Raw genomic sequence first — 14,488 nt, 5'->3', positions numbered from 1 at the left:
GAATGAAAACACCACTGCCCAGGAATGGACAAAGTAGTGGATAAGGCCCAGTCCATCACAGGTAAATCCCACCCCACCACTGAGCAGATCTACACAGAGCACCGGTGCAGGAACGCAGCGTCCATCATCGGGGACCCCCACCACCCAGACCACGCTCTCTTCTCACTACTGCCATCAGGAAGGAGATACAGGAGCTGAGGTCCCACACCACCAGGTTCAGGAACAGTTATTACCCCACAACCATCAGGCTCCTGAACCAGTGTGGATAACTTCACTCACCACAGTGAGCCTCCCACACCACCAGGTTCAGGAACAGTTATTACCCCACAACCATCAGGCTCCTGAACCAGAGGGGATAACTTCACTCACCACAATGAGCCTCAGGTCCCACACCACCAGGTTCAGGAACAGTTATTACCCCACAACCATCAGGCTCCTGAACCAGAGGGGATAACTTCACTCACCACAATGAGCCTCAGGTCCCACACCACCAGGTTCAGGAACAGTTATTACCCCTCAACCATCAGGCTCCTGAACCAGTGTGGATAACTTCACTCACCACAATGAGCCTCAGGTCCCACACCACCAGGTTCAGGAACAGTTATTACCCCACAACCATCAGGCTCCTGAACCAGTGTGGATAACTTCACTCACCACAATGAGCCTCAGGTCCCACACCACCAGGTTCAGGAACAGTTATTACCCCACAACCATCAGGCTCCTGAACCAGAGGGGATAACTTCACTCACCACAATGAGCCTCAGGTCCCACACCACCAGGTTCAGGAACAGTTATTACCCCACAACCATCAGGCTCCTGAACCAGTGTGGATAACTTCACTCACCACAATGAGCCTCAGGTCCCACACCACCAGGTTCAGGACCAGTTATTACCCCACGACCATCAGGCTCCTGAACCAGTGTGGATAACTTCACTCACCACAATGAGCCTCAGGTCCCACACCACCAGGTTCAGGACCAGTTATTACCCCACGACCATCAGGCTCCTGAACCAGTGTGGATAACTTCACTCACCACAATGAGCCTCAGGTCCCACACCACCAGGTTCAGGAACAGTTATTACCCCACAACCATCAGGCTCCTGAACCAGTGTGGATAACTTCACTCACCACAATGAGCCTCAGGTCCCACACCACCAGGTTCAGGAACAGTTATTACCCCACAACCATCAGGCTCCTGAACCAGTGTGGATAACTTCACTCAACTCTGAACTGATTCCACAACCTACAGACTCACTTTCAAGGACTCTACAACTCATGTTCTCAGTATTTGTTTCATTTTCATAATTTGCCTTCTTTACTCATTGGCTGTCTGACAGTCTTTGCTTATGCATAGCTTTTCATAAATTTTAGTGTAATTCTTTATTTTCCTGTAACTACCCATAAGACAATGAATCTTGAGGTAGGATATAGGGACATGTACTCAGTGGCCATTTTACTGGATACCTCCTGTACCCAATAAAATGGTCACTGAGTGAATGTCCGGTTCAACATGTCCTGCACACCACTGTTGTACCACGTGGTTATTTGAGTCACTGTCGCCTTCCTGTCAGTTTGAACCCTTCTCCTCTGACCTCGCTCATTAACAAGGCATTCTCACCCACAGAACATCCACTCACCGGATTTTTTTTTGTTTGTTTGTTTGTTTTTAAAAACACCATTCTCTGCACACTCTGGAGATCGATGTGCATAAAAAGCCCAGAACAGGATTGAGGCTGTCTGGGATTACAAGGAGAGACAGAAGAAAGCGAGGCAGCCGTAGTTGCAGAAGAACACTTGCAAGTTGTCCAAGTTAGAACAACTCCCCAGCCAGTTTCCTTATAAAACTGCTCAACCGTGTACGCATTGGAAGGCTGGTCACACCAAATAGTGGTTGGATTTAGTTTCTTTTTTAAACTGATTCTCTGCTCTTCATAGTAACATTTGGACATTTAGAGATCTGGTTATTTTTGAAAGCATCTTCACCGCACAGGATATTTTAAACATTTGCCTAAGACCTTGCACAGTACTGAATACTGGTTGCATTTTACAGTTGATTCTACTGCCTCAAACCAACAAATGTCAGTGATAATAAACCTGACTCCCACCCGAATTCACACCTTGGCAGTCCCAGTCTCTTCCCACACTCACCACTGGCATCATGCTGTGAAATTTGTAAACTTTACAGCAGCAGTACAATGGATAAATAAACAGAGAAAAAACTGAGCTACATTAGTTACACGTCTATTAAATAGTTAAGCTGAAATAAGCAGTGTAAGAAAGAGATTAAAAAAGTAGAGAGGTAGTGTTCATGGGTTCAATGTCCATTCAGATATCGGACATTAATGAGTGGGATGAAGCTGTTCCTGAATTGCTGAGTGTGTGGCTTCAGGCTCCTGTCCCTCCTTCTCGACGGTAGGAGTGTCCTGGGTGGTGGCGGTCCTTAATGATGGAACGCTGCCTTAGGGGCAGGTTTGCTGGAGCAATCGTGGAGGGTTTAAACTAGTTTTGTAGTCAGACGAGATGGCAGAGTGATAGATGAGAGGGTTGGGACAATTGGTATGAAGGTAAATGTGATGTGTAAAGAGATTGTGAGAAAGGATGGGCAGTGGACAGAGCAGAACTGCAGTTTGTTGGATGGGTTGAAATGTGTCTATTTTAATGCAGTGAGTATGAGAACGAGGGTGATAAACCGGGAGCATGGGCCAGTCCATTGTGGCCATTACAGGAACACCGCTACCACTGGGGCTGGAATGGCTAATGGAAGTTCTGGTGTTTAAATCTTTCAGACGGACAGAGAGGTGGCATTGCTAATCAGTGATAGCATCACTGCAGCAGAAACCAACATCATCGTGGAAGGATAGTCTACTGAGCCAGTGTGGGTGCACGTTAGAAACAGGAATGGAGCAATCACTCTGTTGGCCCCCCAATAGCAGCAGACAGAGAGGAACAGTTTGGCAGGCAGATTCCGGAAAAAGGTGTAAAACATGGGTGACTTCAACTTCCCTACTGTGGATTGGCACCTCCTAAGTGTAAAAAGTTTTGATGGGGCAGAATTTGTTAGGCGTGTCCAGGATGGATTGCTGACACAATGTATGTGGACAGGCTGACGAGAGGAGAGACCAGGTACAAGGTAGTGAACCTGGTCAGGTGACAGATCTCTTGGTGGGCGAGTACTTCGGAGGAGCGATGATAACTCTCATAACCTCGGACAGGATAGGAGCAAAAGGTATGGGAATGTACTGATTTGGGGGTGGGGGAGGGCAATTTTGATCCTACTAGGGAGTAATTTGGTAGTATAAAACAGGAAAAGATTTACTCAGGGAAGTGCACAACAGAAATCTGGAGTTTTTTTTTACTTATTTACATTGCAGAATAGGCCCTTCTTGCCCTTCCAGCTGGGCCACCCCCTCCCACCCTATTTAAGCCTCACCTAATCACGAGACAATCTACAATGACCAATTAACCTACTGTTAGGGTTAATGTTAGGGTTAATTCGAGACTGCCATTACAGGTCAGGAGTGGCTCACGTAATGAGAGGGAGGGGGGAAGCGAAACTGGGGACTCCGCTACACCGAAACTACTAGTGTCACGCGATTCAGTAAACAAAAGAAACAGGTAACTCGTGCGTGTATGACATCGGGCCAATAAGATGGACACAAGTGCCCGATGTTACCTAATATGTAGCGGGGGGTTGTGCTGGGGGGAAAAGGGATATAAATAAGAGCAGATTGTAAGGGGAGGTCGGAACGCGCCTTCTCCAGCGACTCCGTCGATTCGCTGTGCCAGTTACGGATTCTGCAATAAACCCAAGTTTTGTAATATTCCGGTGTTGGTTGTCTCTCTTCCTAAACGAACACAGGGCAGAATTTCAAGCCCAACACTACTAACCAGTACGTCTTTGGACTGTGGGAGGAATCCGGAGCACCCGGAGGAAATCCAGGCGCTCACTCGGAGAATGCATAAAGTCCTTACAGGCAGCAGCAGGAGCACTTGCACAGCCAGAAAAGAGCTTAAGAATTGACCGAGGAGGGGGGATTGGCTTGCAGAATTAAGGAACACCCCAAGGTGTTGTATAAAAGAAAATTCCAGGAGAGGGGCGCGAGCGTGAGCTCCCTCAAAGAGAAGATCAGAGACGAGGCCCGGGGTCACGATCGACCACCTTTCCTGCCAGTCAATGTGCCGAGGAAAATCGAGATGTTGGGGCAACTGCGGAGGAGAGCGAGTCACTCTCCTCGGAAGGCCACTTGGATCGTCTCGCTGGAATTTAGAAGGACGAGGGGCATCTCACCGAAACCTTTTGAATGTTGAAAGGCCTAGTAGATGTGGAAAGAATGTTTCCTTAGGTAGGGAGAGTCCAGGACAAGAGGGCACATCCTCAGGGTAGAGGGGTGCCCTTTCAAAACAGAGATGCAGAAAATTTTCATTTAGCCAAAGGGTGGTGAATTTGTGGAAGACAGGTTATCGGGTGTGTACTTAAGGCAGAGAGTGACAGGGTTTTGATTAAACACGGCATCAGAGGTTACATGGGGGGGGGAGGGAGAAGGCTGGGGAGTGGGGTTGAGGAGGGGAAAATAGGATCTACCATGATTGGATAGTGCAGCAGACTCAATGGGCCAATGGCCTAATCCTCCTCCTGTGCCTTACAGTCCTTGAAGATGTTTTTCTATACTACAGATGGCGGTACCCATGATGGAGGCGAGTAATTTTACAAGTTTCTGAAACTTAATTCGATCTTCCGCAGTAGCCGCAACCCCACCCCCCCACCAGACAGCGACACAGCCAGTCAGAATGCTCCCCATGGTACTTGAAAACTTCAGATGTGTTTTAGTTGAGCAAATCTCCCCAAACTCCTCAGGAAGTATAGCTGCTGCCGTGCCTTCTAATAGGCTTTATTACTTTATAGCTCAATCCTCCCTCCCTGTCTCACCCTGGATTCCAAGCAGGGCGATGGGTCTGATCACAGCGGATGTGACAACTGCCCACAGGAAATAGCACCCAGGGGTTGTCACCTGCCCTACCACACGGAAACCCCGCCCAGGGAAAACACATTGCCCTTTAATGGTGCAGGTGCATCACCCGCCCTGGCGCGTACACTCACACTACCCCGGGCGCTAACCCACTTCTGAAGGAGGGCTGGAATTTGGTAGAGGGTGTGGCTTACAGATCGACATCTCCATTCAGGTGCAGGGCAGATTAACTCTTCCAGCCCCGGCTTCCAGAAGGCAGGAAAAGCAGGATTCGGAGGCAACACAACGATGCCAGAAACCCAGGGTTTGATCAAAGCCTCCAGCGCTGTCTACGTTGAGCTCGCAAGCTCTCCACCATGACCGTGTCCCTGGGGGCACTCAGATTTCCTCCCACAACCCCAAAAGACGCAGAGGACCCGGGTTCAGGTCCTGTATATTCCCACTGGGTTCATGGGGGACTGGACAGCAGCACCAAGATGGGTTTAGCTTGCTCCCGCCCCCCCCACCATGCCTGTGGTTGAGGGGTAGCACTGGGATGGGGGGGGAAAGAGGGAAATGGTGGGGAAGGGACAGGGGAAATAAAAGGAATGGAATTGCTGAGAGCCAGCTGGAAGAACTCAGTGGGTTGAGCACGGGTGTATGAGAGGAGTGGGGGTGGAGAAGAGACAGAAGTTTCTTGTCCAGACCTTGGTGTCTCCACAACCTGAGTTATATTGGGTTTTAAAGAAAGTCTGACCCAGGAAACTGAGGATTTAACCAGAGGAAACTGAATGTTCCCGTCCCTTCAAAGGAAGAGACCATAAACCCACTTTGCATGGTCTTTGGAAATGTAATGGGGGACAGACCCGCGACCCCGCGGTCTTTGGAAATGTAATGGGGGACGGACCCGCGGTCTTTGGAAATGTAATGGGGGACGGACCCGTGACCCCGCGGTCTTTGGAAATGTAATGGGGGAAGGACCCGCGACCCCGCGGTCTTTGGAAATGTAATGGGGGACGGACCCGCGACCCCGCGGTCTTTGGAAATGTAATGGGGGACGGACCCGGGACCCCGCGGTCTTTGGAAATGTAATGGGGGACGGACCCGTGACCCCGCGGTCTTTGGAAATGTAATGGGGGACGGACCCGCGACCCCGCGGTCTTTGGAAATGTAATGGGGGACGGACCCGCGACCCCGCGGTCTTTGGAAATGTAATGGGGGACGGACCCGCGGTCTTTGGAAATGTAATGGGGGACGGACCCGCGACCCCGCGGTCTTTGGAAATGTAATTGGGGGACGGACCCGTGACCCCGCGGTCTTTGGAAATGTAATGGGGGACGGACCCGCAACCCCGCGATCTTTGGAAATGTAATGGGGGACGGACCCGCGGTCTTTGGAAATGTAATGGGGGACGGACCCGCGGTCTTTGGAAATGTAATGGGGGACGAACCCGTGACCCCGCGGTCTTTGGAAATGTAATGGGGGACGGACCCGCGACCCCGCGGTCTTTGGAAATGTAATGGGGGACGGACCCGCGGTCTTTGGAAATGTAATGGGGGACGGACCCGCGACCCCGCGGTCTTTGGAAATGTAATTGGGGGACGGACCCGCGACCCCGCGGTATTTGGAAATGTAATGGGGGACGGACCCGCAACCCCGCGGTCTTTGGAAATGTAATGGGGGACGGACCCGCGACCCCGCGGTCTTTGGAAATGTAATGGGGGACGGACCCGCGGTCTTTGGAAATGTAATGGGGGACGGACCCGCGGTCTTTGGAAATGTAATGGGGGACGGACCCGCGGTCTTTGGAAATGTAATGGGGGACGGACCCGCGACCCCGCGGTCTTTGGAAATGTAATTGGGGGACGGACCCGTGACCCCGCGGTCTTTGGAAATGTAATGGGGGACGGACCCGCAACCCCGCGGTCTTTGGAAATGTAATGGGGGACGGACCCGCGGTCTTTGGAAATGTAATGGGGGACGGACCCGTGACCCCGCGGTCTTTGGAAATGTAATGGGGGACGGACCCGCGACCCCGCGGTCTTTGGATATGTAATGGGGGACGGACCCGCGGTCTTTGGAAATGTAATGGGGGACGGACCCGCGGTCTTTGGAAATGTAATGGGGGACGGACCCGCGACCCCGCGGTCTTTGGAAATGTAATTGGGGGACGGACCCGCGACCCCGCGGTCTTTGGAAATGTAATGGGGGACGGACCCGCGACCCCGCGGTCTTTGGAAATGTAATGGGGGACGGACCCGCGACCCCGCGGTCTTTGGAAATGTAATGGGGGACGGACCCGCGACCCCGCGGTCTTTGGAAATGTAATGGGGGACGGACCCGCGACCCCGCGGTCTTTGGAAATGTAATGGGGGACGGACCCGGGACCCCGCGGTCTTTGGAAATGTAATGGGGGACGGACCCGCGACCCCGCGGTCTTTGGAAATGTAATGGGGGACGGACCCGCGGTCTTTGGAAATGTAATGGGGGACGGACCCGCGGTCTTTGGAAATGTAATGGGGGACGGACCCGCGGTCTTTGGAAATGTAATGGGGGACGGACCCGCGGTCTTTGGAAATGTAATTGGGGGACGGGCCCGCGGTCTTTGGAAATGTAATGGGGGACGGACCCGCGGTCTTTGGAAATGTAATGGGGGACGGACCCGCGACCCCGCGGTCTTTGGAAATGTAATGGGGGACGGACCCGTGACCCCGCGGTCTTTGGAAATGTAATGGGGGACGGACCCGCGACCCCGCGGTCTTTGGAAATGTAATGGGGGACGGACCCGTGACCCCGCGGTCTTTGGAAATGTAATTGGGGGACGGACCCGTGACCCCGTGGTCTTTGGAAATGTAATGGGGGACGGACCCGCGATCCCGCGGTCTTTGGAAATGTAATTGGGGGACGGACCCGTGACCCCGCGGTCTTTGGAAATGTAATGGGGGACGGACCCGCGACCCCTGGAAATGTAATGGGGGACGGACCCGCGGTCTTTGGAAATGTTATTGGGGGACGGACCCGCGACCCCGCGGTCTTTGGAAATGTTATTGGGGGACGGACCCGTGACCCCGCGGTCTTTGGAAATGTAATGGGGGACGGACCCGTGACCCCGCGGTCTTTGGAAATGTAATGGGGGACGGACCCGCGACCCCGCGGTCTTTGGAAATGTAATTGGGGGACGGACCCGGGACCCCGCGGTCTTTGGAAATGTAATGGGGGACGGACCCGTGACCCCGCGGTCTTTGGAAATGTAATGGGGGACGGACCCGCGACCCCGCGGTCTTTGGAAATGTAATGGGGGACGGACCCGCGACCCCGCGGTCTTTGGAAATGTAATGGGGGACGGACCCGCGACCCCTGGAAATGTAATGGGGGACGGACCCGGGACCCCGCGGTCTTTGGAAATGTAATGGGGGACGGACCCGCGACCCCGCGGTCTTTGGAAATGTAATGAGGGACGGACCCGTGACCCCGCGGTCTTTGGAACTGAACCCGTGATTCTGCGGTTCCTAGGCAATGTCTTCACCGCCTGCGCCACCCTCACAACAAATAAACACGCAGTTTGTTGTCGGAGAGAGAGAGTCGGGACAAACACTTTACCTGCCGGTATGGTGTTCTCCTTCGAGGAAACCAGTTTCACGCTGACCTCGTAGCCCTCCCGGACGAGGAGAGTGCAGACCGACTTCTGACCGCGGGTGCAGTCGAAGAGCATACACTGGAGCCCCTCTGGAGCGGAGCCCCCGACCAGAGCCAGGCTACATCGCCGCAAGGCGCAGCAGTGGGCCAGGCACACCGACGAGCTGTTCACTCGCTGCACCAGCAGCAGCTCGGCGCCGTCCGTCAGGCTGCTCGGGTGCAGGGCGAAGCCTCGGGAGACGTTGTAGGAGCCGAGGCATTTCTTGCTCGGGACGGGGTCGCCCGCAGAAGCGCAGACGAGCCAGGCGCAGGTGAGCTGCAGGAACAGGGCGCAGCGGCCGGATCCGAACAGCGCCATGGAAGAGAGAGAGAGACACACACACACCTGGATTCGACTCAACCTGCGAGACTGGCCGGGAAGGGAAGCGGCGTCTCCTCCTCCCGACACCGAAACCCAATCAAACACGCCGGGGACCTGACCTGCCCTGTCCAGCCCAGCCCAGCTCCACTTCCTTGTGCCTGACGTCGCCGGGACCAAGACACCTCCCGTACCCTTTCGGAGATTATTTATTAATCTTCACCTACAAACACTTGCCCGTTTTATCCCCCCCCCCCTGGCTTTCGACAAAGGGGGTAAAAAAAATAAAGCCAGTCGCGGAGGAGGGGGAGGGGAAGAGGTGATTTGAACCACCAACTTGTTCTTGCGTCACAATGAAGGCCTGTGAGAATTTCTGGACGTCTGTTACTCAAAACTAAGTTTAAAGTTCACGGTATAAATACATCAAATTATCTCCGATCTGTTGGAGGATAGTTAGATCAACAAGTAAATAAAGAAGTAGTTGTATATGTATTTTTTTCTCTCTCACCCCCTCTGGGTGGTGTGAATGCCTGGGGGCTTGAGAGGGGTCTGCACAGTATCCTTGCCGTTCCTAGCAGTGTGCTTTTCTGCACTGAGATCTCGGATGTTGTTTCAGTCACTCTCCCAGTCCGGGTGTCTCAGCTTCTATCACCACCGGGGTTACTCTGGCTGTAACTTTCCACACTCTTTCTATCCGCTCTTTCAAAACCTGGTATTTCTCCAGCTTCTCGTATTCTCTCTTCCTGATGTTGCTGTCACTTGGGGATTGCCACATCTATTTTACAATGGCCTTCTTCAGTTCCTTGTCCAGTATAATGCAGACTGTATGGCCAAATCAGGTCTGAGGTCACTGGCATCACCTTTTCTCCAGCCCTTGACCTTTCCTACCAACCTAGCTTCACCTACCACCCTTTAATGAATTCATTTATCGAGTTACAGTGCAGAGTGGGACCGCCCAGCGATTTCCCCCGATTTAACCCCCGCCTAATCACAGGACAATTTACAATGACCAACTGGTAGGTCTTTGGACTGTGGGAGGAAACCAGGGCGCCTGGTGGAAACACGCGGTCACGGGGAGAACGTAGAAACTCCCCACAGGCAGCGGCAGGAATTGAACCCGGGTCGCTGGCTGGCAAAACGCTGCGCTAACCACTACGTAACCGTGCCACTATATCCTCCTCCCCTCCCCGCCATCTTTTTAAACTGGCGTCTTCCTCCACCCCCCCCCCCCCGCCACACCTTCTCAGTCCAGATGAAGCGTCTTGGCCCAAAATAGCGAGAGTTTATACCTTTTCGTAGACCCTGCCAGACCTGCTGAGTTCCTCTGACATTTTGTGCGTGTGGTGCTTTTAATATCACTGGCATTTGTCGTGAAATTTGTTGTTATGCAGCAGCAGTACATTGCAATACAAATAATCAAAACTGTAAAGTAAGAATTATATATAAATGAATAAAAAGGTAGTGAGATAATGTTCATGGGTTCAGTGTCCATTCAGAAATCTTTGGCACAGAGGAAGAGGCTGTTCCTGAATCGTTGAGTGTGTGTCTTCAGGCTCCTGTACCTCCTCCCTGATGGCAGAGGGGAAGAAGCTGTTCCTGAATCACTGAGTGTGTGTCTTCAGGCTCCTGTACCTCCTCCCTGATGGCAGAGGGGAAGAAGCTGTTCCTGAATCACTGAGTGTGTGCCTTCAGGCTCCTGTACCTCCTCCCTGATGGCAGAGGGGAAGAAGCTGTTCCTGAATCACTGAGTGTGGGTCTTCAGGCTCCTGTACCTCCTCCCTGATGGCAGAGGGGAAGAAGCTGTTCCTGAATCACTGAGTGTGTGCCTTCAGGCTCCTGTACCTCCTCCCTGATGGCAGAGGGGAAGAAGCTGTTCCTGAATCACTGAGTGTGGGTCTTCAGGCTCCTGTACCTCCTCCCTGATGGCAGAGGGGAAGAAGCTGTTCCTGAATCACTGAGTGTGGGTCTTCAGGCTCCTGTACCTCCTCCCTGATGGCAGAGGGGAAGAAGCTGTTCCTGAATCACTGAGTGTGTGCCTTCAGGCTCCTGTACCTCCTCCCTGATGGCAGAGGGGAAGAAGCTGTTCCTGAATCATTGAGTGTGTGTCTTCAGGCTCCTGTACCTCTTCCCCGATGGCAGAGGGGAAGAAGCTGTTCCTGAATCACTGAGTGTGTGCCTTCAGGCTCCAGTACCTCCTCCCTGATGGCAGAGGGAAAGAAGCTGTTCCTGAATCACTGAGTGTGTGTCTTCAGGCTCCTGTACCTCCTCCCTGATGGCAGAGGGGAAGAAGCTGTTCCTGAATCACTGAGTGTGTGCCTTCAGGCTCCTGTACCTCCTCCCTGATGGCAGAGGGGAAGAAGCTGTTCCTGAATCATTGAGTGTGTGTCTTCAGGCTCCTGTACCTCTTCCCCGATGGCAGAGGGGAAGAAGCTGTTCCTGAATCACTGAGTGTGTGCCTTCAGGCTTCTGTACCTCCTCCCTGATGGCAGAGGGGAAGAAGCTGTTCCTGAATCACTGAGTGTGTGTCTTCAGGCTCCTGTACCTCCTCCCTGATGGCAGAGGGGAAGAAGCTGTTCCTGAATCGCTGAGTGTGGGTCTTCAGGCTCCTGTACCTCCTCCCTGATGGCAGAGGGAAAGAAGCTGTTCCTGAATCACTGAGTGTGTGCCTTCAGGCTCCTGTACCTCCTCCCTGATGGCAGAGGGGAAGAAGCTGTTCCTGAATCACTGAGTGTGTGTCTTCAGGCTCCTGTACCTCCTCCCTGACGATAGCAATGAGAACAAGTCATGACCTGGGTGGGGGGGGGGGGGGGGTCCTTAATTCAAAGTACATTTATTATCAAAGTACGTATACAGTTCACAACCCCGAGGTTTGTCTTGCCCACAGACAGCCACAAAACAAAGAAACACCATGGAACCTGGAAAACATCAAACCCCCAACGCGCAAAAGGCACAAGAAAACAAACAGAAAGACACAATAAAAACATCAAATCACATTTTAATGACGGATGTCACCTTCCTGAGACGTCACTCCTTGAAGATGCCTCAAAGTTCAGAAGTTCAAAGCGCACTTATTCCCAGAGAATGTATAAATGATACAACCTTGAGATTCGTCTGCTTACGGGCAGCCACAAAGCAAGGAACCTGAAAGAACCCACTTAAAGAAACCTGATGGTTGTGGGGTAATAACTGTTCCTGAACCTGGTGGTGTGGGACCTGAGGCTCATTGTGGTGAGTGAAGTTATCCACACTGGTTCAGGAGCCTGATGGTTGTGGGGTAATAACTGTTCCTGAACCTGGTGGTGTGGGTCCTGAGGCTCATTGTGGTGAGTGAAGTTATCCACACTGGTTCAGGAGCCTGATGGTTGTGGGGTAATAACTGTTCCTGAACCTGGTGGTGTGGGACCTGAGGCTCATCGTGGTGAGTGAAGTTATCCACACTGGTTCAGGAGCCTGATGGTTGTGGGGTAATAACTGTTCCTGAACCTGGTGGTGTGGGACCTGAGGCTCATCGTGGTGAGTGAAGTTATCCACACTGGTTCAGGAGCCTGATGGTTGTGGGGTAATAACTGTTCCTGAACCTGGTGGTGTGGGTCCTGAGGCTCATTGTGGTGAGTGAAGTTATCCACACTGGTTCAGGAGCCTGATGGTTGTGGGGTAATAACTGTTCCTGAACCTGGTGGTGTGGGACCTGAGGCTCATCGTGGTGAGTGAAGTTATCCACACTGGTTCAGGAGCCTGATGGTTGTGGGGTAATAACTGTTCCTGAACCCGGTGGTGTGGGACCTGAGGCTCATCGTGCTGAGTGAAGTTATCCACACTGGTTCAGGAGCCTGATGGTTGTGGGGTAATAACTGTTCCTGAACCTGGTGGTGTGGGACCTGAGGCTCATTGTGGTGAGTGAAGTTATCCACACTGGTTCAGGAGCCTGATGGTTGTGGGGTAATAACTGTTCCTGAACCCGGTGGTGTGGGACCTGAGGCTCATCGTGCTGAGTGAAGTTATCCACACTGGTTCAGGAGCCTGATGGTTGTGGGGTAATAACTGTTCCTGAACCTGGTGGTGTGGGACCTGAGGCTCATTGTGGTGAGTGAAGTTATCCCCACTGGTTCAGGAGCCTGATGGTTGTGGGGTAATAACTGTTCCTGAACCTGGTGGTGTGGGACCTGAGGCTCATCGTGCTGAGTGAAGTTATCCACACTGGTTCAGGAGCCTGATGGTTGTGGGGTAATAACTGTTCCTGAACCTGGTGGTGTGGGACCTGAGGCATAATCCTGTGAATAGATTTTTATGATATTATTTATTTGCTTATTTATTGAGGTACAGTGTGAAAATGTCCTTCGAGCCATGTTGCCCAGCAATCCTCGAGGAAGGGGGTGGAGCTTAGGATTGATGGCACCTATGGGCGACTCCTTTTCTTGCATCTTCAGAAACAGCCCTATTTCTACCTTTGATATCTTTTTTCCCCCCTTTCAAGGTTCTTTTGAAGACCCCAACCTGGGGTTACGTGCTGACTTCAGTTCTGTGTGGGAATGGGAGCCGATCTCAGGGCCTCACGGCCCGCCGCTTTTCGATACACCATGGACAGGGCCTGGAAGACGAGTGTGCCTTCAGGGTGCCGGTTTTTTTCTGGCTCTGCAGACGGGCGGATTCGAGGCCGGTGCTGCCGCCTGATGTGTCGTGGGAGAATACAGAAGATCAGAAATAGTGAGCTGGCTGCTGGCCGTGTGCCCAGAGACCCAAGTTCTTTGGGCACAGAGCTCGGAAAAAGCGAGACAACAGACTTTTAACACCATAAATCAGCGACTTGTTTTGTTATGACTTCCCCCCGCCCCTCCACCCGCTGTGAAAACTGGAGCACTTCCTATTCCCTTATTAAGGAGAGAGAGAGAGAGAGAGAGGGGGAGAGAGCCTGTGGTATGTCGAATACCGGGTGAATGATTAGCCTTTGGGATATTACAAGTCTGTGTCTTTATTGATGTTTTGCTGCACACTTGAGTGCCCGATGGGGGGGGGGGGGGAGTGTCACCGATACTTTTTTGCAGGTGGGGGAAGGGGGGGTCGTTACTTGGCTGCTGCTTATGCGTGGGAGGGGGAGTTGGGAGAGGGGCTTTGGGGTTCTAAAATTTAACTGTCATTCATTCTTTGGAGCCCTCCTCTGTTTTTGTGAATGTTTGGGAAGAAAAATAATCTCAGGATGTATATTGTATACATTTCTCTGACATTATATGTACCTGTTGAAAACCTATTTAATCGTATCCTAATCACGGGACAATTTACAATGACCAATTAACCTACCAACCGGTATGAATTTGGGTTGTGTGGGAGGAAGCCCACACGGTCACAGGGAGAACGTACAAACAGGCAGCGGCAGGAATCGAACGCGGGTCGCCTGTACTGTAAAGCGTTGTGCTAACCACTACACTACCATGTTAATGAGAAGTGGGCATGGCTTGGAAGGTGGGGGTCTCTGATGATGGATGCTGCTTTCTTGTGGCAGCGCCCCATGTAAACGCGTTCAGTGATGGGGAGGCTTTCTGCATCCACCAT

The 14,488-nt window shown here is 52.3% G+C and overlaps 1 protein-coding gene across 2 annotated transcripts in view; it reads right to left on the bottom strand.

Annotated features, from left to right (window-relative positions):
- Positions 1 to 9,185, bottom strand: part of LOC140737337 (putative Kunitz-type serine protease inhibitor) — a 57,718-nt gene extending 48,533 nt beyond the window's left edge. The window contains exon 1 of one of the 2 annotated variants that reach the window (XM_073063779.1): positions 8,548 to 9,185. In XM_073063779.1, coding sequence (XP_072919880.1) covers positions 8,548 to 8,941 — 394 coding nt within the window. In that variant the 5' untranslated portion in view covers positions 8,942 to 9,185. The remainder of the gene's footprint in view (positions 1 to 8,547) is intronic. The other variant, XM_073063778.1, reaches the window with a different exon arrangement.
- Positions 9,186 to 14,488: the final 5,303 nt, after the last annotated feature.

Source organism: Hemitrygon akajei, chromosome 12 (genome assembly GCF_048418815.1).
Source record: "Hemitrygon akajei chromosome 12, sHemAka1.3, whole genome shotgun sequence".
NCBI lineage: Eukaryota > Metazoa > Chordata > Chondrichthyes > Myliobatiformes > Dasyatidae > Hemitrygon > Hemitrygon akajei.
This window is presented reverse-complemented; position numbering and strand designations above follow the sequence as displayed.